This window comes from Chenopodium album, chromosome 14, assembly GCF_948465745.1.
Source record: "Chenopodium album chromosome 14, dcCheAlbu1.1, whole genome shotgun sequence".
Classification (NCBI taxonomy): domain Eukaryota; kingdom Viridiplantae; phylum Streptophyta; class Magnoliopsida; order Caryophyllales; family Amaranthaceae; genus Chenopodium; species Chenopodium album.
The window spans coordinates 1,376,649-1,402,179 of NC_137847.1; the positions used below are offsets into that span (position 1 = coordinate 1,376,649).

General features: G+C 32.4%; 1 protein-coding gene across 1 annotated transcript; it reads left to right on the forward strand.

Annotated features, from left to right (window-relative positions):
- Positions 1–1,696: 1,696 nt before the first annotated feature.
- LOC145579786 (topless-related protein 4-like) lies at positions 1,697–12,826 on the forward strand. The gene is made up of 26 exons (XM_081637037.1): positions 1,697–1,853; positions 1,990–2,191; positions 3,554–3,733; positions 3,833–3,946; positions 4,049–4,207; positions 4,305–4,488; positions 4,571–4,697; positions 5,349–5,464; positions 6,298–6,463; positions 6,547–6,656; positions 6,749–6,818; positions 7,007–7,080; positions 7,184–7,279; positions 7,350–7,445; positions 8,187–8,314; positions 8,418–8,652; positions 8,755–8,919; positions 9,036–9,128; positions 9,245–9,391; positions 9,957–10,067; positions 10,145–10,324; positions 10,811–10,939; positions 11,106–11,201; positions 11,545–11,733; positions 11,813–11,979; positions 12,078–12,826. The coding sequence occupies exons 2-26, from the start codon at positions 2,112–2,114 to the stop codon at positions 12,274–12,276; spliced, it is 3,411 nt and encodes a 1,136-aa protein (XP_081493163.1). The 5' UTR covers positions 1,697–1,853; positions 1,990–2,111; the 3' UTR covers positions 12,277–12,826.
- Positions 12,827–25,531: the final 12,705 nt, after the last annotated feature.

Consider the following 25,531-nt stretch of genomic DNA (forward strand, 5'->3'; position numbering starts at 1 on the left):
TCTTAATCAATACATTTCAGATTTTTATTTTTTTAAAAAGTTTTACAAATACAACATTAAAGATATTTGAAAATAAGCTTTCAAAAAAAAAAAAAAATTGAAAATAAGGAGATCTAATATGTTCAGTTATGGTCTAGTTTGAGTTTTTATGAATTCATTCGATCAATACTTGTGTATAACCAATTGTACTTAAACTAAATGACACGAGAAAAATCTTATACCAAAATCTCCTCTGTAACAGCTGTGTCATCTCTGTTATGGATGTGCGACAATAATACCGTAAAATAATGCATGGATTATAACTAGATTCTACATTAATTAAGTCCAGAGTTTCCTCCTGATAATTTGTATTTCAATATTTAATATTGTATCTAGCGATTCAAAGACTAATACTGCAATTTGTGATCACGAGGTACTTACTTTGGTGTTTAGAAAGCCACAAAATACTTCGCAGTTACAGAACACGACAACACCTTTATCAACTAAGCTAGCCAACATCTTCACTAATAATCTTCTAATTGTGTAATAGTTGTGTCATCTTTCTCATGTACACAATACACATGACAATAACTCCGTAAAATAATGCATGGATTGTAACTAAATTTTATTTCAATTAAGTCGTGAATTTCTCCGTGATATGAACTAATTTTTATTTCAATATCTAGAGTGTGTTTTATTCACCTGATTTTCGTTGATCTAATTGAACTTATCTGAACTTATTACACCTGAATTAAGTGAAAATAAGGTGAATATAACATACCCTTAATACTGTATCTAGTTATACTAAGGGCCTGTTCTCATTGACTGAACTGAACTGAACTGAACTGAAATGAATATTTTATAAGAGAAGGAAATTAGGAGCTGAACTGAACTGAACTGAACTGAACTGAACTGAAATGAATATTTTATAAGAGAAGGAAATTAGGAGCTGAACTGAACTGAACTGAACTGAACTGAACTGAACTGAAATGAATATTTTATAAGAGAAGGAAATTAAGAGCTGAACTGAACTGAACTGAACTGAACTGAACTGAACTGAATTTCAACGTAAGAGAACAGGCCCTAAGGCTTATACTCCAATTCGTGATCACGAGGCACTCACTTTGGTACTATTTAGAAAGCCACAAAATAATCCGTAGTTACAAAACACGACAATACCTTTATCAACTAAGCTAGTCAACATCCACGCTAATAATATTCTAATTGTGTAATGGACCTATTATGGTGTACTACAAGACTACTTAACCTTAAAGACACATTGGAAAGAGAAAGCATATTTAAAAAAAAAAAAATTAAAAAAAAAGAAAAGAAAAGAGAAATGTCATTTTCAAGGGGTAGTTGTCCAAGTCCAACCTAACTCCCATTAACAAAGCGCGTAAATCACGCGCCTTTGGAAAATCCGTAACGTCTCTATAAAAAGTCCCAATGAAAACCACACTTACTTATCAATCACCGAACAATCACCGAGATAATAAGCAAATCTACTTATCAAAACCCCCTTATCAAAAAAACCAATCTCAAATTCTCAAAATACCATCTCATTTCCCGAAAATATCACAACGCGATAAAATAAAAGAGAAAATGAGTATTTATTTTGTCTGGGTTTCCCTTTGTTTTCTTCGCTTTCTAAAAAAAATTCAATTTAATTTAAATATTATTTTAATTTCCTTTTTATTTTTAGGGTATTTTTCTCTCTCCTCAAATTCACTCTATATAAATGCCCCATCTTTCTTCTCTGACCCCCAGAAAACTCCATCTGAGGAGAGAGAAAGCTCAGCGAAAACAAAGAGGAGAGAGAAAATTGAAAGAAAGAGAGAGAAAAAAAACTGATCTACTTCTTCTTCGAGTTCGAGGTACTTGCTTTTTTTCTTATTAAAATAATCTTCAATTTTATTTTTTCGAATTTTAATTTTGTTTTTCTGGATTGTTATGAGATTTTTAGGTTTATTTTATTAATTAGTGTTAATTTTGTTTTTGTTGAAAAATTAGGGATTTGGTGATTTTCTGGAATCGATCTGAGATTTGGTGGTGAAAAATTGGAGGAAGGATTTTTTCTTCATTTTTTTAATTTTTTTTTTGTAATAAAAAAGAAAAAAATAAATTGAAGGAAAATGACGTCGTTAAGCAGAGAGCTTGTTTTTCTCATACTTCAGTTTCTGGAGGAGGAGAAATTTAAGGATAGTGTTCACAGGTAATTTAATTTCTTTTTTTAATTATTATTTTTATTTTATTTGTTAATTTTTAATTAAAAATGAGAAATTTTGATTTTTATTGTTGTTGTTGTTGTTATGATTAATTTGTTGTAATTATAAATGGTTCCTGTTTTAGTATGGTTCACTTTTGGCTTTTGTGTGATGTGGAGAAAATTAATTAAAACGAAAAAAATGGGTAATTTCTGACGTCATAATGACTTGGTATTTGATTAAATGAAAAAAATATAAAATTTCCTTTTGTTTTTTTGGAAAATGTTATAAATGATCTTAAGGGCTACATATAAGTATTAAAAACACTCTTGAAAATTGTATAAATTTAGATTATCAGGACAAAAATACACTAATTACACTAATCTACGCGTGTTTTTGTCATAAATTCCTAATTTTATATAATTCTGAAGAGTGTTTTTAATGCTTACATACAGCCCTAAGGGCTATGTATAACATTACCCTTGTTTTTTTAGTGACATTTGCTTTGTTTTGTAGTAGTGCTGCTGTGTTTGGTTGCTGAAAACTTGAGAGAATTATAATTAATTGTACTTGATAATTTCATTCTTATTGTATTAAATGTGACTTATAAAGAGTGGCAAATTAATAAGAGTCTAAATTTTCTCATTGATTGTTGAATGTGGTTGGGTGTGAAGTTAATAAACTCTTGAGTTGGAGATTGAAACCCTTACATAGTAAATTTATGGCGTTATGTTCCGGATTTTTGCATTTTCGTTCTTGCATCCCGTAATTTATGAATTGTATTGAATTGAATTGAATTGCGGACCATGTAACATTGGTTCTGACTTTTATATGTGAGATTTAAGCTTGTTAAACAGGACATTTGAGACCTTTATAACTTGGGGAGGTGGGGAAGGATTGGTTGAAGTTAATTATTATGACCATTTTGGTACCTTTCCTTGACCTTGCATTTGTAGCTGCATTAATCATGGAAATTTGTACATTCGATTGAAATTAAGGGTTGTTTTTAATGTTTTTTACCATCCAAATTTGAAGACCTGTAAAATAACCCAATTACAACGGTAGTTGGAGTAGAATGTTTGCAGGGTTAATAAGGCAAAAGGATCTGAGGTCAATTTCTTGCATTAATGACCTTAGACGACACTTGGGTGGTCAATTTTTTGCATTAATGGCCTTAGACGACACTTGGGTACGCCATTAAAGTTAGTAGTATATGTCTGTAAGAAATGTAGCTGCATTACTTATTTGGCAATAGAAATATCTGAAGTGTAGCTTTTAATTTTGCAATTTTGCATTTTTATTTTTTAATTGAGGCTGTAATGTATTTTTTGATCATGGTCAGCTGTTATATTGTGCATGTATTGGTGCAGATTGGAGCAAGAATCAGGGTTCTTTTTTAACATGAGGTATTTTGAAGAATTGGTGACTGGTGGAGAGTGGGACGAGGCAGAGAAGTACTTGTCTGGTTTCACCAAAGTTGATGATAATAGATATTCCATGAAGATCTTTTTCGAAATCAGGAAGCAGAAGTACCTTGAAGCCCTGGATGAGTGAGTGTCTGTGGCCATTAGGTGTAATGCTATCTTTGGGTTATGTTTATTGAAGTGAGCTTTTATGTTACTGGTCGTAATATTGTGTCTTAACTGCAGGCGAGATCGTGCGAAAGCTGTAGAAATTCTTGTCAAGGATCTAAAGGTTTTTTCAGCTTTTAATGAAGAGCTCTTCAAGGAAATAACTCTTTTATTAACCTTGGATAATTTTAGGTATGCGCTAGCAATGTACTTGAAGGCTCCCTCCCTCCCCCACCCCCCCTCTCCTTTTTATTACAACCATCACCGAATTGGGTTTGTTGGTGAATAATGCAGAGAAAATGAGCAACTGTCAAAATATGGTGATACTAAGTCAGCTAGGGGCATAATGCTTGCTGAACTTAAGAAGTTGATAGAAGCCAACCCATTGTTTCGTGATAAGCTTCAATTCCCAACCTTGAGGAATTCAAGATTAAGGACTCTTATCAATCAGAGGTCAGCGATTATTTTTTTTTGGGTTTTGGAGGCAAAATTGTTTGGTTTGGTTGGGAATTGGAAGTTGTGCTGACAATTTATACTATGGCACTTGCAGTTTGAATTGGCAACACCAGCTATGCAAGAATCCCAAGCCTAATCCTGACATAAAAACTCTGTTTGTGGACCATACATGTGGACCTCCTAATGGCGCACGTGCACCATCACCTGTGACCAATCCATTGATGAATGCTGGTCCTGTTCCTAAGGCAGGAGCTTTTCCTCCACTTGGAGCTCATGGAGTAAGTTAATTAAGATTTCCTCTTCATCTTTGCTTGGGAAATAGAAGAATGTCAGTCAGATGTTGTATTTTGAAAATTGCAGCCATTCCAGGCTGCTCCAGCTCCTCTTCCAACATCACTTGCTGGATGGATGGCAAATCCATCTCCTCCTGTACCTCACCCTGCTGTTTCAGCTGGGCCCATGGGTTTAGGTGTTCCTAACAATCCAGGTATTTGTGCAAAAAAAGTTGCCTATATGACAGTGTTACCGTTATATTATATTCTAGATAATATTGTATTGTATGATAGATTTTGCTAAAGGGCATCAAAATTTCTCATTGTTTTTGAAAAAATCATATGGCTTAATTATTGCATCTAAATACCATATTTTCAAGGAAATTGCTAAAGAGCGAAAATCAATTAGAATTTATAAAAATAAATAGCCATTTTGAAGAATATCAATTACAGCCTACCGTTAAAAGCAACCATCTAAATATCATATTTTCAAGGAAATTGCTAGAGAGCGAGAATCAATTAGAATCTATAAAATGTAAATACTCTGTAACATTTTTGAAGAATGTCAGTTAGTTTTGTAATTACAGCCTACCGCTAAAAGCAACCCACCCACTGATCTTCTGCGTCAGTTTCTCTTCCCTGTACTGCCTCTGTAAACTTTTTCGAAAAAGAGTACCATTTTTTTTTTTAAATCTCTGCACCATATAACTCCATTAATTGTTTTTCAACCTCTTCCCTGTATACACCATTTAACCATGTCGTTAATTTAATGATGTTAAATCTTTCAACCAAAGTGTTAAGTGCCAAGTCAGCTAATGTCAGCTAATTTTCTCTTATTCTAATGCAAAATTTTATTGCACATGAAGCTGCTATAGTAAAGCGTTCGCGGACTCCTCCTAACAACAATGCAGCTATGGATTACCAAACAGCAGATTCTGAACATGTGTTGAAGAGACCAAGACCTTTTGGAGCGCCAGAAGAAGTATGTGTAACTTACTTCCATTCTTATCCTCTTTGAAAGAATAGAAATGTTGAAATATTGAAATGGCCACAGACACCATCACTACTTCTTTGAGCTAGACACAGACTTGTTATGCAGATGTTTATGCCTTTAACGCATATATAATTTGATTTTGATGACATGTTGACTAAGATTGGTAGAGATCAAAGGTGATTATCAATAACTAGAAGTTTGAAAATTTAAAGAACCTAAAGGTAAAAATTTCTGTAGTATAAGGAGAGATGTTTCTAATAAATTTCTTATGAGTCTCTAATGACTTGCTTCTGAAATGAGGAACACCATGATATTTGTGCACAATTGACGAACTGACCTTGATTTGTTCGTCAAAGTAAGTTCTAGTGTTTTCACATTTGAATTTTTTGACTTAAGTTAATAACAAAGGATTAACAGTGTGCTGGTAATTGAGTAACCATTAATGTTAGTATGTTACTGAAGAGAGTGATGGTTGGTTCTGTATGCAATGCTATAGTGTTTAGCTGAGGCGTCTATCATTTCAACAATATATGGCTATTTTCTAATTGATTGTTTAATTACATTTGTGGCTAATAATTTAAAGAATCATTATATAGTACTAGTAAATATTATGGATGGAATGTCATTTAAGTTTTGTCAGAGGTTCAGCATCATATATATGTGAATGGAGTAAAGATTATATTCGCATTTGAGCTTAGTGGCTTTGAATTCTTTAATGCATTTTATATAATTTTTATTTATAGACTAGTTCTACTTGGAAAAAGTTTTGGTTACGAGAATTCTTTTTGGTTTATTGTTTTCTTTGCTGGACTTGTGAACAGGTCAACAATCTTCCTGTCAACATTCTTCCTGTTGCATACAACCAAAGCCATGGTCAAAGTTCATATTCATCTCTTGACTTGCCAAGAGATGTTGTCATGTGTTTGAGCCAAGGTTCTACTGTCAAGAGTCTTGACTTCCATCCATCGCAGCAAATTTTGCTCCTAGGTTGTGCCTTTGCTGGAATCCTCTTTTGCTGACCTTTGTTGCACTCTTACAGTAATTGAGATTAATCTGTTTTGTTGTTTCAGTGGGGACGAATATGGGTGATGTCATGGTGTGGGAATTAGTGAGCAGGGAAAGAATTGCGTATAGAAATTTTAAGGTGTGGGAACTTGGTACATGTTCTATGCCTCTGCAGGTTAGTTTTTCTAAAAGGCCTTGTTGAGCATGTTATTTGATGTTCAAATCTTCACTATGTGCTAATACTAACTCTGATATTCTTTGGGACAGGCTTCTTTGGCCAGTGATTACTCTGCATCCATTAATCGTGTCATGTGGAGTCCTGATGGAACCCTTTTTGGTATTCTGCTGTTGCTGATAGCTATGTTTTTTTTTTGTTGATTTAAATTCTTTCATATTTGGCATCATACTTCTGATATTTTTTTTTATTTGTGTGTGTGTGTGTGTGTACCTCTTTTGTTGACTGTGATATTGCTGGTGGTTGGTATGATGAGTTTAATACATATATTTGCTTTTCCCTGAATGCAGGTGTTGCATACTCAAAACATATTGTACATATATATTCCTACCATGGCCCCAATGATCTGAGAAACCACTTAGAGGTTTGTGTTGTTATCAGTAGTAGTATTCAAGTCCGTACATCCTTGCTTTTGAGGCTTTTATATGGTTGCCATTTGCCAATGAAGTGTGTTTCTGTCTATACAGATCGAGGCCCATGTTGGCAGCGTTAATGATCTTGCCTTTTCTTATCCAAACAAACAATTGTCTATTGTTACATGTGGAGACGATAGGCTTATTAAGGTTTGTTTTGCTTTCTGTTTTCAATGTCGATTATACTGGGAGTGGAATCTTAAAATTTTATTTTGTTCAGGTATGGGATGCTGTAACTGGGGCTAAGCAGTATACATTCGAGGGTCATGAATCACCTGTTTATTCAGTATGTCCCCATCACAAGGAGAATATTCAGGTACCTGATTTTATTGTTGAATTTGCCGTAGTTTTTCCCTTAAATTTTTTTGTTTTGTAATGGATTTTCCCTGGTATCTATAACAGAAGATATGCCAATGTGCTACTGCAGCAATTTTTATCCCAAATCATTTTGGTACTAAGGCTTTGTTGTTGTGGTTGTTGTAATGGATTGTGAGAGTTCTCATTTCTATTTCAATAAAGTTATACTTCCTCTTTTTTTTAATTGCACCATTTTCCTTTTGAGAAAGTTACATTTTAACTGCACCATTTCTTTACATGTTTTTTTTTTTTTTTTTTTTTTTTTTTTTTTTTTTTTTTTTTTTGGTGGGTGCACAAAATTCCCTACTTATCCTTGTTCACATGTGATAACAACCATTATTACCCCAAGCCTGGATAGAGGAGAAGGGTTTCGGTAGGCCAATGACAGCTAGTGTAAAACTTTGTCACATCCCATGACATGAGTCAAACTGATTGATTGATTGGACACTTTTGACATACTCCGTCTTTTACACTTTTCCCTAAATACCGCGCCCAATCCAAATGGTGCAATTAAATATAAAAAAAAAAAAAAAACGGAGGAAGTGTTTAAATTACTGCACTTGGTTGCCTCCTGAGTAGGATTCTATAAATAAAATGTCTTGTATGATTATACTGCATCGTATGACTTCATCTAAAGATTAATGAGCTTCAGCTGCTTGATTTACTTGGTGGAAATTAAAAGTTGCTTCACTCATGCCAGTTTATTTTCTCGACTGCAACGGATGGAAAAATAAAAGCTTGGTTGTATGACAATGTGGGTTCAAGAGTAGATTATGATGCGCCAGGTCATTCGTCAACAAGGATGGCTTATAGTGCAGATGGGTCAAGGTAAATATTGCACTCCCTTTGTCAAAGTAATATACTAATATAGTAAATTTTAAAAATGGGGTTGACTCTGCCTCTTTGTTCCTTGATTATTTTTTTCTTGAAGATTATTCTCCTGTGGGACCAACAAAGAAGGAGAATCCTTCCTTGTCGAATGGAATGAAAGTGAAGGAACAGTCAAGCGTACGTACGTTAGTCTGGGAAAGCGCTCTGTGGGAGTTGTGCATTTTGATACTACAAAGAATAGGTTCCTTGCTGCTGGAGATGAGTTTACTATCAAATTTTGGGATATGGATAGTGTTAACATTTTAACTACAGCCGACGCTGGTGGCGGGTTGCCGGTAATTTTTAGAACTAACTTGTTAGAAAACTTCTGGTATGGGCTCTAAATTTATGAATTTTGGTATCCTTATTTGTTTCTTGGTTTATGCTTTGTATACCAGGCTTCTCCTTGTATTCGGTTTAACAAAGAGGGAACGTTAATGGCTGTCTCAACCAGTGACAATGGTGTAAAAGTTTTAGCAAATACAGATGGGATGAGGCAACTTCGTGCTGTAGAAAATCGCCCATTTGATACTTCTACTTCTGCTTCTGCTGCGATTGTCAAGGTATGTCTACTGGAGAGGGGTCAATATGCTTCCCGAGTTCCTGTTACTTTTATTTGAGAAAGAAATAAGTTTCCTGCTTCTAACTGACAACACGGTTGCATTACTTGCATATTCAGGGACCTACAATGGGTGTATTTCCTGCTGCAAATGCTGCAGTGGGAGCCAGTATTGCAGATCGAACAGCTGCTGTCCCAGCCATGGTTGCTATGGTACTCGTTTTGATTCAGATTTCTTTGTTTGTTTCAATTTTGTCACCATTCTCACCAATATAACTTGGTGGATTAGACTCTTGATTTTTTAATAATTCTCTTCTGATTTTATGCAGAATGCTGATAATCGAAGCCTAGTTGATGTGAAACCAAAATTTCCTGATGAGTCTGCTGATAAATCGAAGATATGGAAGCTGACTGAGATTAATGAATCTTCTCAGTGCCGATCACTGAAACTGCCTGATAGTATATCAGCAATGAGGGTGGGTAACTGTACTCTTTAGTTCGGACCTAATAAAATTTCCTCAAAGCCTTTATCTCTAGGGTGAATGCCTGGTAATTTTCTCATGTATCTTCTTGTGTCTTATGCTTGGATCCTTGTTTGGACACTTAAAGCCAATTTTTGCGGGAATGCATATAGGATTTACAGAGTACTATTATACAGACTTCACGAATGTCCCAAGTCTTTTATTTACAACTGCTGCTCTTTTTGTTAGCTGGTTGAATTGTGTTGGAGTTGCATTCAATACTTGCCAGTCATCTTTAGCTATATATAGATATGTAGCTAGCATTCTTTCTTCTTGCTATGTGGTAAACTTATATTCTTCATTTATGCGATAGCTAGAACAGTTTTGATGAGTCATTACTTAATCGGGATTTAATTAAATTCCTATACGGATCTTTCTAAGCCAAACTGTTTTTCTCTTGTGCTTTTATTATGCGGGAATTTGCATCTTCTGCAGTATTTGGTTGTTCCTGCTCACTGTCCAAGGCCTTCTATTTGTTAAACACTATCATATATTGATTATCATTCTTCTATTATTTTAGATCTCTAGATTGATCTATACGAATTCTGGATTTGCCATGCTGGCACTGGCAGCGAATGCTGTACATAAACTGTGGAAATGGCCTAGGAATGACAGAAATTTGACTGGCAAGGTATTTTTCTAGAAGGTAGATTTTTATTTGTCACTATGTATTTTACTATTTCTTGGAGTTAACATATCTACATACAGGCGACTGCAAGTATTGCCCCTCAATTATGGCAACCTTCGAGTGGGATATTAATGACAAATGATATGGGTGACACAAATCCTGAAGATACAGTTTCTTGCTTTGCACTTTCAAAGAATGATTCTTATGTTATGTCAGCTTCAGGCGGAAAAATTTCTTTATTCAATATGATGACTTTCAAGGTAATCAGTGGTTTCAATTTTCATTCATTTAATTCCCCTGCAAATGCCACCTTACATACAGTTTTTTTTATTTTTTTTTTTCCTTTTTCTGAACGCCATTTTCAAAATTTGCACAATTATGTATTTTATGCTTGGGAAGTTTATCACACTCTCCTCAAAATCAAGGTTGTCCATTATTAGCATTGCCTTTATTAATTTGGCCTTTGAGATTTTGATGTAATGTGCAGCCAACTTTCTTTCTTTATTGATGACAGATTGAGCATCGTATTAAAATTTAATCTGTTTAAATCCTTTTGGTTCATGAGTAATTTCAGCATTTGTGTGTGTGTGTGTGTTGCCAAAGTGCATTAGTCTTTTGTTTTTTGGTTAGACAGCAACAGAAGACTGGGGCAGGGCTTGGTTCCCGTTGGTGCTTTTTAGTTTGTATATTTTGGTCGGCTTTTAACCAACCATTATGATGCCTTATGTTTGGTTTCCATAATGCAGACAATGACAACATTCATGCCCCCACCACCTGCAGCAACATTTTTGGCTTTCCATCCTCAAGACAACAATATTATTGCTATTGGCATGGAAGATTCAACCATTCAAATATACAATGTTCGAGTTGATGAGGTCCTGAGCCTTGCTACTGATGTTTATATATATATATATATATATATATATATATATATATATATATATATATATATATATATATATATATTTCCAACTAAAGAATTTTTGTAAGAGATATTGATGACATGACAATGCTGACATGTTAGATGTATTATCTGTACAGGTCAAGTCAAAACTTAAAGGACATCAAAAGAGAATCACTGGCCTGGCATTCTCAAATGTTCAAAATGTGCTTGTGTCTTCAGGGGCTGATTCTCAGGTAACAAATGCTATGTTGTTTTCTAGTTTTTCTGAAATACTAGTGAAAATGAAATGTCGAAGGTCTTAGATGTTGGGTTGCACGGACATAATTGCTAAGTAAACTCTTGATTTGTTTCTACTGATAGTTACAATAAAAGGGGATCTATCAAATTGAGAATTGAACTACAGCATTGGTTGACTGTAAATTTGGCGCAATCATTATGAGTTTTTAACAACAATCTTTGTATCTTCTACTGATTTTTTTTTTTGGGTTCACTGTACATTTTTAAAATAGCTTTGTAAGTATAGACGTATAGTACCTATGATAGTCTTTTAACTGGTTGCTTACATTCAATTTTTAGCTATGTGTTTGGAGTATGGATGGATGGGAAAAGTTGGCAAGTAAACCTTTACAAATCCCTAGTGGTCGATCGGCGAATCACCTCTCAGATACGCGTGTTCAATTTCACCAAGATCAGACACATTTGTTGGCTGTGCATGAAACACAAATTGCTATATATGAGGCTCCTAAGCTTGAATGCCTTAAACAGGTACTTTCTTCTTGTGATCATATCTTTTATAAATCATTTTGAACATTGAAAATGACCTTTAGTTTATATCCTTCACCAGTGGTTTGCTCCCGAAGCAAGAGGCCCGATAATGCATGCCACCTACTCCTGCGATAGCCTGTCAATATATGTAAGCTTTGAAGATGGGAGTGTCAGCATTCTCACTGCTTCAAATCTTAGACTCAGATGTCGAATTAACCCTAATGCATACCTACCTCCTAATCCAAGGTACAGTATCATAATTGTTAACATTGTGCAACACTTTTGTATTGTGCATCGTCTCGAAGTAGCCTTAACAAGCAAATTATTTCCTGTGGCTTTGACAGTATGAGAGTGTATCCACTCTGCATCGCAGCACATCCCACAGAAGCCAATCAATTTGCATTAGGACTTACCGATGGTGGCGTTTGTGTTCTCGAGCCCCTAGAATCAGAAGGCCAATGGGGCACCCCACCTCCTGCAGAAAATGGCGCTGGAACTAGCAATCCATCTGGAGCAGCCGGGACAGATCAACCACAAAGATGATGATTTAACCGTCTTTTGCTAATCAACCAAATATGTTCTTTCTGTACAGTCAGTCACCTTGCTCCTGGTTTCGCTGCACTTATTTTTTTTAATCAGAGGGAAGCTGCAGGATCCAGGTATTACCGCGGTAGAATCTTCACTAGTCAACCTTCTGAATTTGAAGATCATTCTCTCATGGATTAGGCACAGGAATTGGCAACCATCCAACTTTTCTTAGACAATTAGTGATTAGTGATTAACGCTTTTAGAAGTGTCATTTCATTCTTCACTTTGAATGGTCTTGGACCAGCTCTGTATTACTAACCCCATGTGTTTTCTTTTATTTTGGAGGGACCTCAGAAAGAATTTTCTTTTTCTCCCCAACTTTTTTTATTAGAAGAAACTTGATTTTTTTTTCTTATAAAAAAAAATCATGAAATTAGCGTTATAATAATTTTTTTAAGTAGGATATTATTAGCGTCGTTTAGAGTTCGCGGAAAGCACTAATGTAGTGCACCTTAGTTTGTCAAGGAAAAAGTAGAATTGTACTGTAATTCATAATGATTTGAAATATCTCAGTTCTTTAAGTCTTGTATATGGTATTTAATCTTGTTTTTTGACTGAACAAATCGTCTCGAGGAATTTATTTCAAGTATACTACTATGCTGTGCATCTAGATGAATCGTTTCATTATCCGAGTGGCCGAGATGGAGTATAAATCAGCTATATCTATTACTCTGTAGGTGAGAGATGGTAATTAGAATTGGTGGAAAAAATTTGTAGAAAACCTTGTGGAATGGATTTGTTGATCGTTTTCAGTAATATGAAAAGGGCTTACATGCAAGATATGGATGTAGGGTCGCCTACTTTGCCTTTAAACTATCAATTTAGTTAGTTATGTGCATGCCTTGGTGCATCCTCTGTCATCACATTTGTATTCGACATTATACTAGTATCTTGAAAACTCTATAATTGGTCAAATTTTAAGGCTTCGGTTCTTGAAATTTGCCTATTTTTAGAAATTTTTGGATCAATGTAGAAAATTTAAGTGATGACAGAAGATGCATTCTAGTGTTATATAATGTTGTTTTGAACTAGATGGTGTCAATAATTGGTCACATAAAGGCAAAGTGACATTGAGTTAATGAAAGGAGGTGTATACATAATTGACTAAATTGACATTTTAAAGGTAAAGTAAACTGTCTTAAATAACCCTATTGGTTTCCTGGGGTCTCGAGAGGTGCATGGGAAGCACCCCAATCCCTTTTTCTTAATGGATCCGAAAAATCGTAAATTGTCCAAAATTAAAGGTTATAATCCACATTTCAAGTCAATTACGAGAATTTTCCAGTATTAATGTGAATGTGAGGGATGTCCCCGAAGTCATTAAAGTTGGTTTGGAATATAACAAGTATTGAAATGTCTATAAAATTTCAAGAGTGAGTTTGGTTCTGTGTATTGATATTCAAGAATCCTTCATTGCATTACCAAACCTAAATCCACCCGTTCTGGCCATTCAATACTTATCATTATGCTGCTACGTTTTGATTAGCCCCTTATGGTTGAGAAGAATAGCCCCTTATCACTAGCACGTCTTTCCCACAATCACCTTGCCCCATTCCCGGCTTAAGACGCCATGAACACGAAAAACAAGCACCTCAAGAGTCGAGACCCCAGCCCCGGGAGCTCTTTAAGCACCAAAGAAATGTACCTAAGCTCGAGCAACATACACTTGTAACGTAATGCATGCATGGTTTTCCAACGCTAAGGCTAAATTCCCTTACTTTACTTCTTATCTTTAAGGCCAGGGAATATATGTGTGAAAAAAATTCACAAATTTTTTTACACATTGGTGGTAATTATTGGTAAAATATAAAGAATGAATTAGAAATAATTAAAATTTATACTCTCAGTAGTTTTGTTACTTTGATGCATAAGAAGAGGATATGTAAAAATTTGTCAACCAAAAAAATCAAATTTCATTAAAGATAAAAGTTATTATACATTATGAGTGCATGCGATTTATTTAAAAGCTCATTATGAGCCATGCATGTGTGCATGCAATTTATTTAAAGGCTCTTATTAGAGTCATAACATAGTACTCCATTTTACGGAGTATGTAACAAAATATAAGTAATGTGTAAGATTAACAAGGAGAGTTACAATAACATCTGTATTTATCACTTCCCGTTGGAGTTTCGATGCATACACCTCTTGCATGATTTTTATTTTTCCAGCAATTTTCTCCACAAACAGGAAGAGTGCAGTCTAGTTTGTTATCATAAGGAGTTGAGCATATTCTTTGTGCGTTATTCTTCACAATTCCTGCATGCCAAAATAATAGTAAGAATTAATACTACTACGAATATAAGAAATATTATTGGTTGAATTAATGAGAACATTTATTTAGAAGAAGGGTACAGTGTATAAACCTAGGAAAATAAGGACAAAATTTACCAATTTTTTAGGGTATGTGTAGCCATTTTTTATTAGAATAATTAAAGAAGTGAAAGATGGATTTGTGATGAGAATCTCTACTCAAAACTTTATGTAATCTATATAATTTAGTTTTAAAATATGTATATACTATTAATTATTAAACGTGGAATTTAAAATTTACCTTGAGACATAAAGACAATCATTAGTATAAGAAAAAAAGGGACCATTGTTGACCTTGCCGCCATGTTTAAAAAAATAAGACTATCTTTCAAATAAAAAATTTAATGTGACTTAATCGGAATGACTTTAGAAATTAAAATTTTAGTTGTGAATAAAATTGTTAATGAACAATGGCTTATATATACTTGTGGGAATATATGGCTATCTATAATTAACCTATTTAACAATATAATTTGTTTTTCTAATTTTTTTTTTTTTTTGACAGCTTTGTTTCTCTAAATTGAGAATAGATAAACAATGTAATAGAAAGGGAGATTTTCCAATAATGTAATAGTGTGATGGCAAAACGGTTTCAGCCATTCTTTTTGTTTTAGTTTTTTTTTAATGTTAATTTAGCACTAAGTTTACAATTAACCATATCGTTTGTTTGATTGTTTCTCTAAATTGAGAATAGCACAAGGGAAGAAGTTCATTTTGCAAACATGTTATGGTGTTTGTTTAGTTAAATAGTTTTAGCCATTTTTTTTAACATTAAGTTATTATATATAATGCTTTGGTTGTAATGTTTATTAATAAAAACTAATCATTCATATAATAAAAAGTTTAGTTTAAGAAATATTATTTCTTACATTTATTATTTCCTTCATAGTAGTAACTGTTTGTCTATCCCAAAATATTATTTATTTGTTAAGTATCGATTTCATATTATCTAGTTTCCGTAGAAGCTATATTTCCGCTGCGAGAGATCTAACAATAATAGAAGGAAGTAGGTTTAAAATGGAAGTTTTTTCTTACATCGTATAAATTATGAGATTTGTAAATTTTTATTATGGAATTAAATCATAAATTATTGAAATCTCTAGTTATAGAACTTTTTTGAATATGGGATCACTAGAGAATTTTTTTGAACGTGTAATCACTAAAGATTTTTATTATTTACTAGCTCAAATCCCATCTAACAGTGTACGATTATCGTTACAAAGGTTTTTTTTTTATTTTTTTTTATTTTTTATATTTATTTATTTATTTATTTTTTTAAAAATTGAAGTAAACTTTGTAAAAATAGTAAAGTTGAAACAAATAAAAGGAAAAAAAAAATGGTTGTATTATAGGAATCTTAGATGATAATATTTTTTTAGTTAATATTACATATTTCTTTTGAATTTTGTAAATAATTACTTAATCTAAGATGAGCGTAATTACATAATTGTAGAATATATGTATAATTAATCCAATTGAGTGTAATGGAATAAATATATATATGATTGTCAAATTGAAAAACAAATATATTACAGGTTATAATAGTTTTTCTTAAAGATTTTGAAAAAAAAAAAAAAAAAAGTTTGGGGGGATATTTATTTAGAAAATGACACGTGTCATTTCTAGTTTCACTTTTAAGCTTAGATATTTTCTATTCGAAAGTGTAATCACTTTAGATTTCTCGATCTTGAAAGTATAATCACTGGGGATTCGGGACTACTCAAATAATGATAATGCTTAAAAATTTTGTTAGTGTTAAAGAGAAGAGACGATGATACTTTTCAATGTTAAGTTGGAGAGTTGTGGTACGTGTTTTTGATGGTGCTATTGGTATGACGTCTTAGTGGGAAAGCTAATGATTGTACCAAAAGCTTAGTCTTGGTAGATGAATTAAGTTAACATGTCTTTGGTATGAAGGAAGTAGCTAGGGAACAACGCATATAGGGTTAAAAAGGCTTAAAATGCACATGTTTTAATTGAGTCTTGGACTCTTGGCTGCATTCGTTAGAAGAGTGTTCACTTCACGTCTTCATAAGTCCAAAGAGTTTTCATCATAATATATATATAGTAGGGAGATCCCCTTAGTCTTAATTATAAAGTGTTTAATACTCTCAACTTTTATCAATATGGGAAAAATGGAACACTTATATGTGTTATGCATGACAAGATTGACTACACTTTAAAATTGAGATTCGTAAATAAATGTACTCAATTAAATTCAGAGTTATAAACTTTAATATAGCCCTGTTTGACAATTGCTCTGTCTTAATAGTAAGATGGAAAGGGCTTACATGCAAGAGATAGACGTAGAGAGCCGTTTACTTTTCCTTTAAACTGTATACAGATTTAATTTTTTTTTTGATAATGTATACAGATTTAATTGGTTATGTGCATCTTATATATATTGTTAACTTAATGCTACCATTGACTACTCTAGTGGCAATAATGGTTCCAAACAACATTTTTTTGGCCCTTGGATACATCCTTTATCATCACTTATGATGTATTCGACACCATATCTTGATAACTTTGTATTTTTTTTTTTTTTTTTTTACAAAAGCATCTTGATAACTTTGTAAATGGTCAAATTTGAAGGCCTCAATACTTGAAATTTTCCTATCTTCAGAAATTTTCGGATTCAATGTTGAAAATTTAAGTGATGATAGAAAATGTTTTGGTTGGTATCATATAATATAATTTTAAAACAATGGTGACACTAATCGGTCACAAAAAAGCAAAGTGACATTGACTTAATGATCGAAAGGATGGAGACGCATATATAATTGACTAAATTGACATTTTAAAAGGTAAAATGAATTGTTTAAAAAAACCTAATGATTTTCCGGGGTCTTATATTCTCGTGAGGTACATGGAAAGCACTCCAAGGTTTTTTCTTTGTGGACCCGAAAAGTAAAAATTGACCAAAATTTTAAGGTTATAATCTATATTTTCTGAGTCAATTTTAGGAATTTTTACAGAATTGATGTAAGGCCCCGTTCTCTTCACCTTATTTTTGCTGAACTGAAATTATTTTAACTGAAACAAAATTATATTTGCTGAACTTAAATTATTTTTACTGAACTGAAATTATTTTTGCTGAACTGAAATTATTTTTGCTGAACTGAAATTATTTTTACTGATTATAATTCTTCTTTAAGAAAACTAAATTTTACTGAACACGAACTTATTTTTACTGAACTGAAATTATTTTTACAGAACTAAACTTATTTTTACTAAATTGAAATTATTTTTACTTAATATTATTTTTTTAAGGTGAAGAGAACAAGGCCTAAATGTATATGTTAGGTGTCTTCTAGGTCATTGGTTTGGAACCATAACAAGTATACCAAAATGTCTATAAAATTCCAAGAATGAGTTTGGTTGATCAATACGTGGCTATATCAGAATTTCATTTGTTGTGTATTAATAGTCAAGAATATAATCCTTCATTGTTTTGTATATATATCTTTCATTATATATTTTCAAACCTAAATCCACCCATTTTGGCCATTCATTACTTAATTACCATAATGCTGTTCCGATTTGATTTTGGTTATATATATTACACTGTATTGGTGTTTGTTACTCACCACCATTACAAACATTTGTTGACTTTGCTTGAATTGGTTGGTTTCTTACAATAGTTCATAATAATAAAGCCTTTTTCTTTGATGGCATTGGCAATATATTTGTGTGTGATGAATGAAAATTCATCTCATGGTAAAAGAATAACCCTTCCTAGTCCTTCCCACAATCACCTTGTATCTTCATTCATTAGCTAGCTAAGTCTTAACACTTAGAGTTCAAAAAATGTAACTAAGCTCGAGCAACATACACATGTCAATATGTCATGCATGGTTTTCCAACGCTAAGGCTAATTCCAATTCCCTTACTTTACTACTCGTACTTCTCGTCACCAAGGGAATATATGTGCTAGCTAAAAGTTTCACAAAAAGTTACATACACATACATTGGTTGTAATAATTGGTGAAATATAAAGGATGGATAAGAAATAAAGTAAGTTTGTACTCTATCAGTAATTTTTTTACTTTGATGCATAAGAAGAGGACACGGAAAAAATTGCCAACCATATATAAAAAACATACTTCATTAAGGATGTAAATTATTATTATACACTCGATGAAACCCATGCGATGCACGATTTATTAGTCTTTTTTTAAAAAATATTTTTCATATTTATTTGATTAAAATTGTTATTATATTAGTTTTAAAATATTAGATAAAATTCCTAATCTCAAAAGATAATATTTTGTATTTAATTAATTTAAACTTTAAAATCTCATTCGTCAATTTTGCTTACGTGGTATTTAAATTATTTAATTGTAAAAGAAATTAATAATCTTTTATTTCATTGGCTACAACTTAAATTTATAATCCTACATGGCGCGCTAAGAAAATTAAATCTTACGTGGCTCTCTAAAAACTCGGGGAAAAACTCCCCCATATATATATATATATTAGATTATGAGTACATGCAATTTATTTAAAGGCTCATAAGAATTAAGAGCTGTGAGTGCATGCATGTTATTTAAAGGCTCATAAGAGTCATAACATAGTACTCCCCACTCCGTATTATGGAGTATATTACATAATTTCCATATACAAAAATATAAGATCAACAAGGAGCGGTACAATAATATCTGTATTTATCACTTCCTGTTGGAGTTTCGATGCATTTACCCCTTGCATGATTTTTATTTTTCCAGCAATTTTCTCCACAAACATGAAGAGTGCAATCTAGTTTGTTACCATAAGGAGTTGTGCATATTGTTTCTACGTTATTCTTCACAATTGCTGCATGTCGAAATAATAGTAAGAAGCAATACTAGTATACTACTACAAATACGGAGTATATAACTATATAAGAAGTATTGGTCGAATAAATGAGCAAAAAAATACATATAAAAGTCACACTTGATCGAGTAAACCTAGATTTACTTGTACTCGAAAATTATGAAAATTTCTTTCATGATGTTGTAGTTAATAATAAGATTAAATGAATATTTATTTAGAAGAAGGGTATATATATAAACCTAGGAAAATAAAGACAAAATTTAGCCATTTTGTATGAGAATGGTTAAAGAAGGTGAAAGATGGATTTGTGAGGTGAATCTGTTTGTACCCTACTACTACTCAAAAACATTAGGTACTCTATATAATTTAGATGGAGATATGTAATAATTCTATTATTTCTATATGGACGTTGTATATATTAAATGTGGAATTTAGAATTAAATTACCTTGAGACATAAAGACAAGCATCAATGCGTGGTTCCTACACCCAGGTGTACCATGCGCATGGTACACCTGAATTAAAACGTAGTTGTTTTGAATTTCAAATTTCAAATTTTAAAATTTAAATTTCATTTTCAAAATCTTATTATCCAAAATACTATATTTTGTTCTCTTTCTTTAAAATAAAAAATTATTTTCATATTTTTTCACCAATTTAAAAAAATATTTAATAATAATATTTATGTTAATGATTGTTCTGTGTACTTTTTATGAGGTTCTTTATATGACTATATAATGTTCTTTATAAAAAAAATATTTTTATTTTCTAAAATTATATCACCTAAAAATAACTTAAGATTTCGTTTTTAAATTTCAAATTTCAAATTCAAAATTTCAGTTTTCAAAATTTTTTTATTGCATTCATATTTTTTACCAATAATATATATAGTTATAATATTCATTTTAGGTTCGGTATATATATATTTTTTGTGATGTTCTATATGTGATTTAATAATGTTCTTTATTAGATTACATGATGTATTTCATAGTTGTTTGTAATGTACAATTATTTTTTAAAACTATATCTTTTTCCTTATGTCCATAATTATATCATAAAATTATTTTTATTAGATTTTTTAATGGATTATTTTAAATGTCCATGTTCTTTGATTGTAATTGCAATGTACTTTTATCATCACATAATATTCATTGCTTATTGTGAAATGCTCTTTGAATTTTGTCTTTGGATCATGACAGGTATATATATAAGTTATGTTCATTACATAATATTATCATGTTCTTTAATAATATTACGAATGTTCTTTAGATCTTAAAAACAATCATCAATAGAGGAGATCTCAAAAGAATATCGTCATCAACTTTCATATTCCTGATTTTTAAAAAAAATATATGTAGTTAGTGATAATTAATATTATAAAAATATATAGAATTAATAAATGATATATTATTTAAAAAAATATTATAATAATTCAAAGAACATACAAAATAAATCAAAGAACATCGAAGCAAAGAACATAAAGGATAAAAATAAAGAACATTCATATAATTGTTTAATAATTATAATAACGAACATAAGTAAAATTATGAAGAACATCATCTTTAACATTTGACAAAATATAAAGAACATCATCTTCAACCTTTGACAAAAGAAAAGAGCATCATCTTCAACCTTTGTCATATGGATCTCAAATTCATAAATATCAAAATTGAAAAAAAAAACAATGATATATTTACAATAATTGTGCAAAATAATAACGAAATATAATCAACCTAATACGCAAAATTCTGAAATTAAAATCATAACAAATAAAATTAAATTACCTTCTCCGATCCATCGATTATAATGTCCTCATAGTTTGCTTTGTATTTTTCTCTCTACAAAATTCTTTATAAACTTTGTTCTCTCTTAATTCGAAATTGAAATATGGTGAAATTTAATTTTGAAAGTTATGTAAAAATAGAGAATATCACGTTAAATCCCATGAATTGTGGAAGAGATTGATTTTTTTTTTTTTTTTAAATAACAAACTAACAGCTTGCAAATGAAATGTAAAAAACGCATCATTTAACACTAGGTGTACCATTAGGTGTACCATGAGCATGGTACACCCTGGTGTACTATGCAATTTTCAACAAGCAATAGTATTAGAGAAAAAGGGACCATTGTTGACCTTCCTGCCATGTTGAAAAAATATAAGATTGTTTATCAAATAATTTTTTTTTTTAATATGTCCTTATTCGGAATGACTTGAGAAATTATAATTTTAGTTGTGAATAAATTGTTAATGACTTAGCGGCTTATATATACTTGTGGGAATATATGGCTATCTTATCTATAATTAACCATATCATTTGTTTCTCTATTTTTATTTTTTATTTTTATTTTTTGGTTTTTTGACAGCTTTGTTTCTCTATATTGAGAATATATAAATATAGTAATGTAAAAGAAAGGGAGATTTTCTAGGAGAAAAAAATGGGCGTGTTTTATTTTTTTTTAGCATTAAGTTATTATAGACTATCTGTAATAATCAATCATATTGACTGTTTCTCTAAATCGAGAACAGCTAAATAATGTAAAAGAAATGGATAAATCTAAAAACAAAGGGTAAAAGCTCAATGAGAACATAAATCTCGTGTGGAAAAGAAGGGTAAAAGCTCGTTTGATTCTGATTTTTCGTACGAATACGAATCGTGAAAGCGTGGCCTAAACGATTCTTTAGACCTTTTGAATTAAACTTTTTAAAAATTAAAGTTAGAGTTTTCAGAAAAGTTACCACAAGGATAACGGGTTTGTGGCAGCCAAGCGTTCATAGCGAAGTTGCTTTTTGATCTTTTTCGATGTTGGCTCTTCCTATCATTGTGAAGCTAAATTCACCAAGTGTTGGATTGTTCACCCACTAATAGGGAACGTGAGCTGGGTTTTAGACCGTCGTGAGATAGTTAGTTTTACCCTACTGATGACAGTATCGCAATGGTAATTCAAACTAGTACGAGAGGAACCGTTGATTCACATTATTAGTCATCGCGCTTTGTTGAAAAGCCAGTGGCGCAAAGGTACCGTGTGCAGGATTATGACTAAACGCCTTCTTCTAAGTCAGAATCCGGGACAGAAGCGACACATGCGCCCGCCGCCTGATTGCCGTCCTATAGTCGGGGTTTCGGATCCCAAGTGCACGTGTCGTAGGCTAAGCTCGTGCGATGGATGTGACCTGTGAAAGCTGCTTGAAGTACAATTTCCACCGAGTGGCGGGTTGAATCCTTTACAAACGACTTAAATATGCGACAGGGTATTGTAAGTGGCAGAGTGGCCTTACTGCCACGATCCACTGAGATTCATCCTCATGTCGCTTTGATTCGTCCCCCTACCCTATTCCCTAAAAACACCTATATTTTGAAAAACGAGGTTACCGGTGCTTCTTATATGCTAAAAAATGCTAAATACTGGATTGAAACAAGTCACACTGCCTAAGTGTTGGGATGTGGGATGATGCAAGGGGGCATGTGGCATGTGCACAAGACATGTGCACCCAAGGACAAGGCACACAAATAACTAGTTTTGTTGTTTGATGGTATGTCGTCATTGCCTTAAGACATGATAATGAAGGATGAATGAGGTGTTTTTGGGCATTATCCATGACTCCCAAGGCCCTTTGGGAAACAATGGAATTACCTGGATGCATAATTTGTTGGGTGAAAAAAATGATGTACGAAAGCCAAATTTGAAGGCTATAATACATGAAATCGGAGCAATTTAGGAGGTGTCGGACCTGGTGCCAAAAATTCACGGAAATGTACGAGATGCTCCCGGGGTCATATAATGTTGTTTGGACTCATATACGGCCATAAGTCGGCTACATAAAGTCCCCGTGAAAGCTTATAGCCAATACAAGAGGCGTGTACGAAAACGAGTTAAGTTGGATGCTTAAAGGCAAATTGGATGGTTCCACCCACCCAATTGAACTCCCGGAGGGTATTAGGGTCTATAGTAGCTTCTCGACAATTTTTGTTTTCGGGTCAAAAAAAGTCAATTGGTAAAATTAAAGGCTATAATACACGTTTTTTTGGCTAATTTTGAAGGTTTCAAGACCCGGTGTCGAAATATCTCGAGATACGAGGGGATATATCCCAGGGTCATATAATATTATTTGAAACCATATATGATCATTATATGTTGTCAAAAATGTCCGTGGTAGCCTCGAGTTTATGAAATCGGTGCAAGTTGTAAACGAGTAAATTGACAGTTTGAAGGCATATTAGATGGTTTTACCCACCCAAATGGACTCCCGGGGAGTATTAGAGTCCATGGGAAGCATCTTGACAATTTTTGTTTTCGGGTCCAAGATAGTGAAAAATTGTCCAAAATTGAAGGCTATAATACACGATTTCGGATCAATTTTTGACATTTTTTCAAAAAATGAACTGAATGCGTGGGGTGACTCATGTGATCATATAAGGTGGTTTGAAATCATAACACACCTATAAAGATGTCTATAAAGTACCAAGAATTAGTTCTGTTTCTATTTTGAAATTTATGAAATTTTGAATTATAATGATGTTATATAAGTACTATGTTGTGATGTGCTTGTTTATAATGATGTCATAAAAGTATATTAAAGTGATATGACTTGACAATAATGATGTCATATGAATCTAATGATGGCATGCATATAATTATAATGATGTCATATTATATAATTATATATATTGACGTGATTTTATAATATGATATGACTTGACAATATTAATGTCATAAGAGTATCATAATCTCATATAAGGAAACTGGTGTCGTATAAGCATAATATTAAGTGATGTCATAATAGTGATGTGACTTGACACTATGGCTAGGAATTGGAAAAGAAAACATTTTATAATATAACAATGGATAATCATACTACTATTCACATGTGTGTTGATTGATGTGATGTGTTGATTGATAAACTATAAATAATAATCATACTATTATTCATGTTTGTAATCTAAGTATCATATCTTATTTCATATTCCATCATCAATTAACACAAACTGCCCCTCATTCACCTTGTTCTGGGGTCAATTGACACATTTCCGGTCAAAAACAACCCTAAATCTCGTAAAATGCGCAATAAGGGTAATATGAGATGTACCAAAGTTTCAAAAACCCATCCCCTACTATTTCAAACCTTTTCCCCAATCTTCTGGGATTGTTTCAGCAACTTTCCCTGTTTTTCCAATTATTGCATTTTCCCCCCATATTTCCATTTTCGGGGCCCACAAAAAATATTTTTTGGGGAAAAAAATGGGTCTGAGCTGTGTTCGTCAGATTGTTTGGTAAATAATTGTTACTACCTCCGTTTTTAAATACTTGCTCCACTTTCCTTTTTTGGCTGTTTTTAAATACTTGCTCCATTTCCTTATTTGGAAAGCTTTTACAATATTTAATTCATTTCTCTCACTTAGTGGACCCAACATAAATCATATTTTATTAATTTCATATTTTCTCTCCTCCAATTCTCTCCACTACTTTTGCTTTTTACAATTTTTGAACCTTCCACCTATCCCACTACCCCCATATTATATTATTTTCTCCAATTTCTCCAAAAACTCCGCGCATGAAGAAATAGAACAAGTATTTAAAAACGGAGGAGTACTCTTTAGTTTTTAGCTTTTTTAGTGTATAAACTGCCTAAAAACTATAAAATCTTTCAAAAAACTCCCCGAGGCCGGTTTTTGGATCAAGTGAAATATTTTAAACATCTCTTCACTAAATACTCCAAATAAAATTTTAAAACGATTAAACATTTCTTTTCTCCAAAAACCTCCTTATTAAACACATCCATAATTTTTACTCGTAGTTTTTGAATAAAAACACATTCATAATTAATTTTGTTGAAGTCTAAAATCAAGTACAGAGTAGTTGTAGCTTAAAATTAGGTGTCAAAACCTGATCCGATTCGAAACCGACCCAAAAAATATTTGTTTTAAACTTCGACTCGCATTGACACAATACTTTAGAATGACTTAAATTTGAAATTAGATTCGACTCGACCTCACTGCAACCAACTCAGACATCTGTATTGACACCTCTACTTAATTGACCCAGAGCTTTCGTATATATTCCAAGAATGTCCAAGAAAGAGACCAA

Bases quoted from the DNA above. Each gene is read 5' to 3' on its own strand.
- LOC145579786 (XM_081637037.1), top strand. From the start codon at position 2,112: ATGACGTCGTTAAGCAGAGAGCTTGTTTTTCTCATACTTCAGTTTCTG. The intron at 2,192-3,553 runs GTAATTTAATTT...GTATTGGTGCAG, and splicing joins TTTAAGGATAGTGTTCACAG to ATTGGAGCAAGAATCAGGGT. The intron at 8,315-8,417 runs GTAAATATTGCA...TTTTTCTTGAAG, and splicing joins TATAGTGCAGATGGGTCAAG to ATTATTCTCCTGTGGGACCA.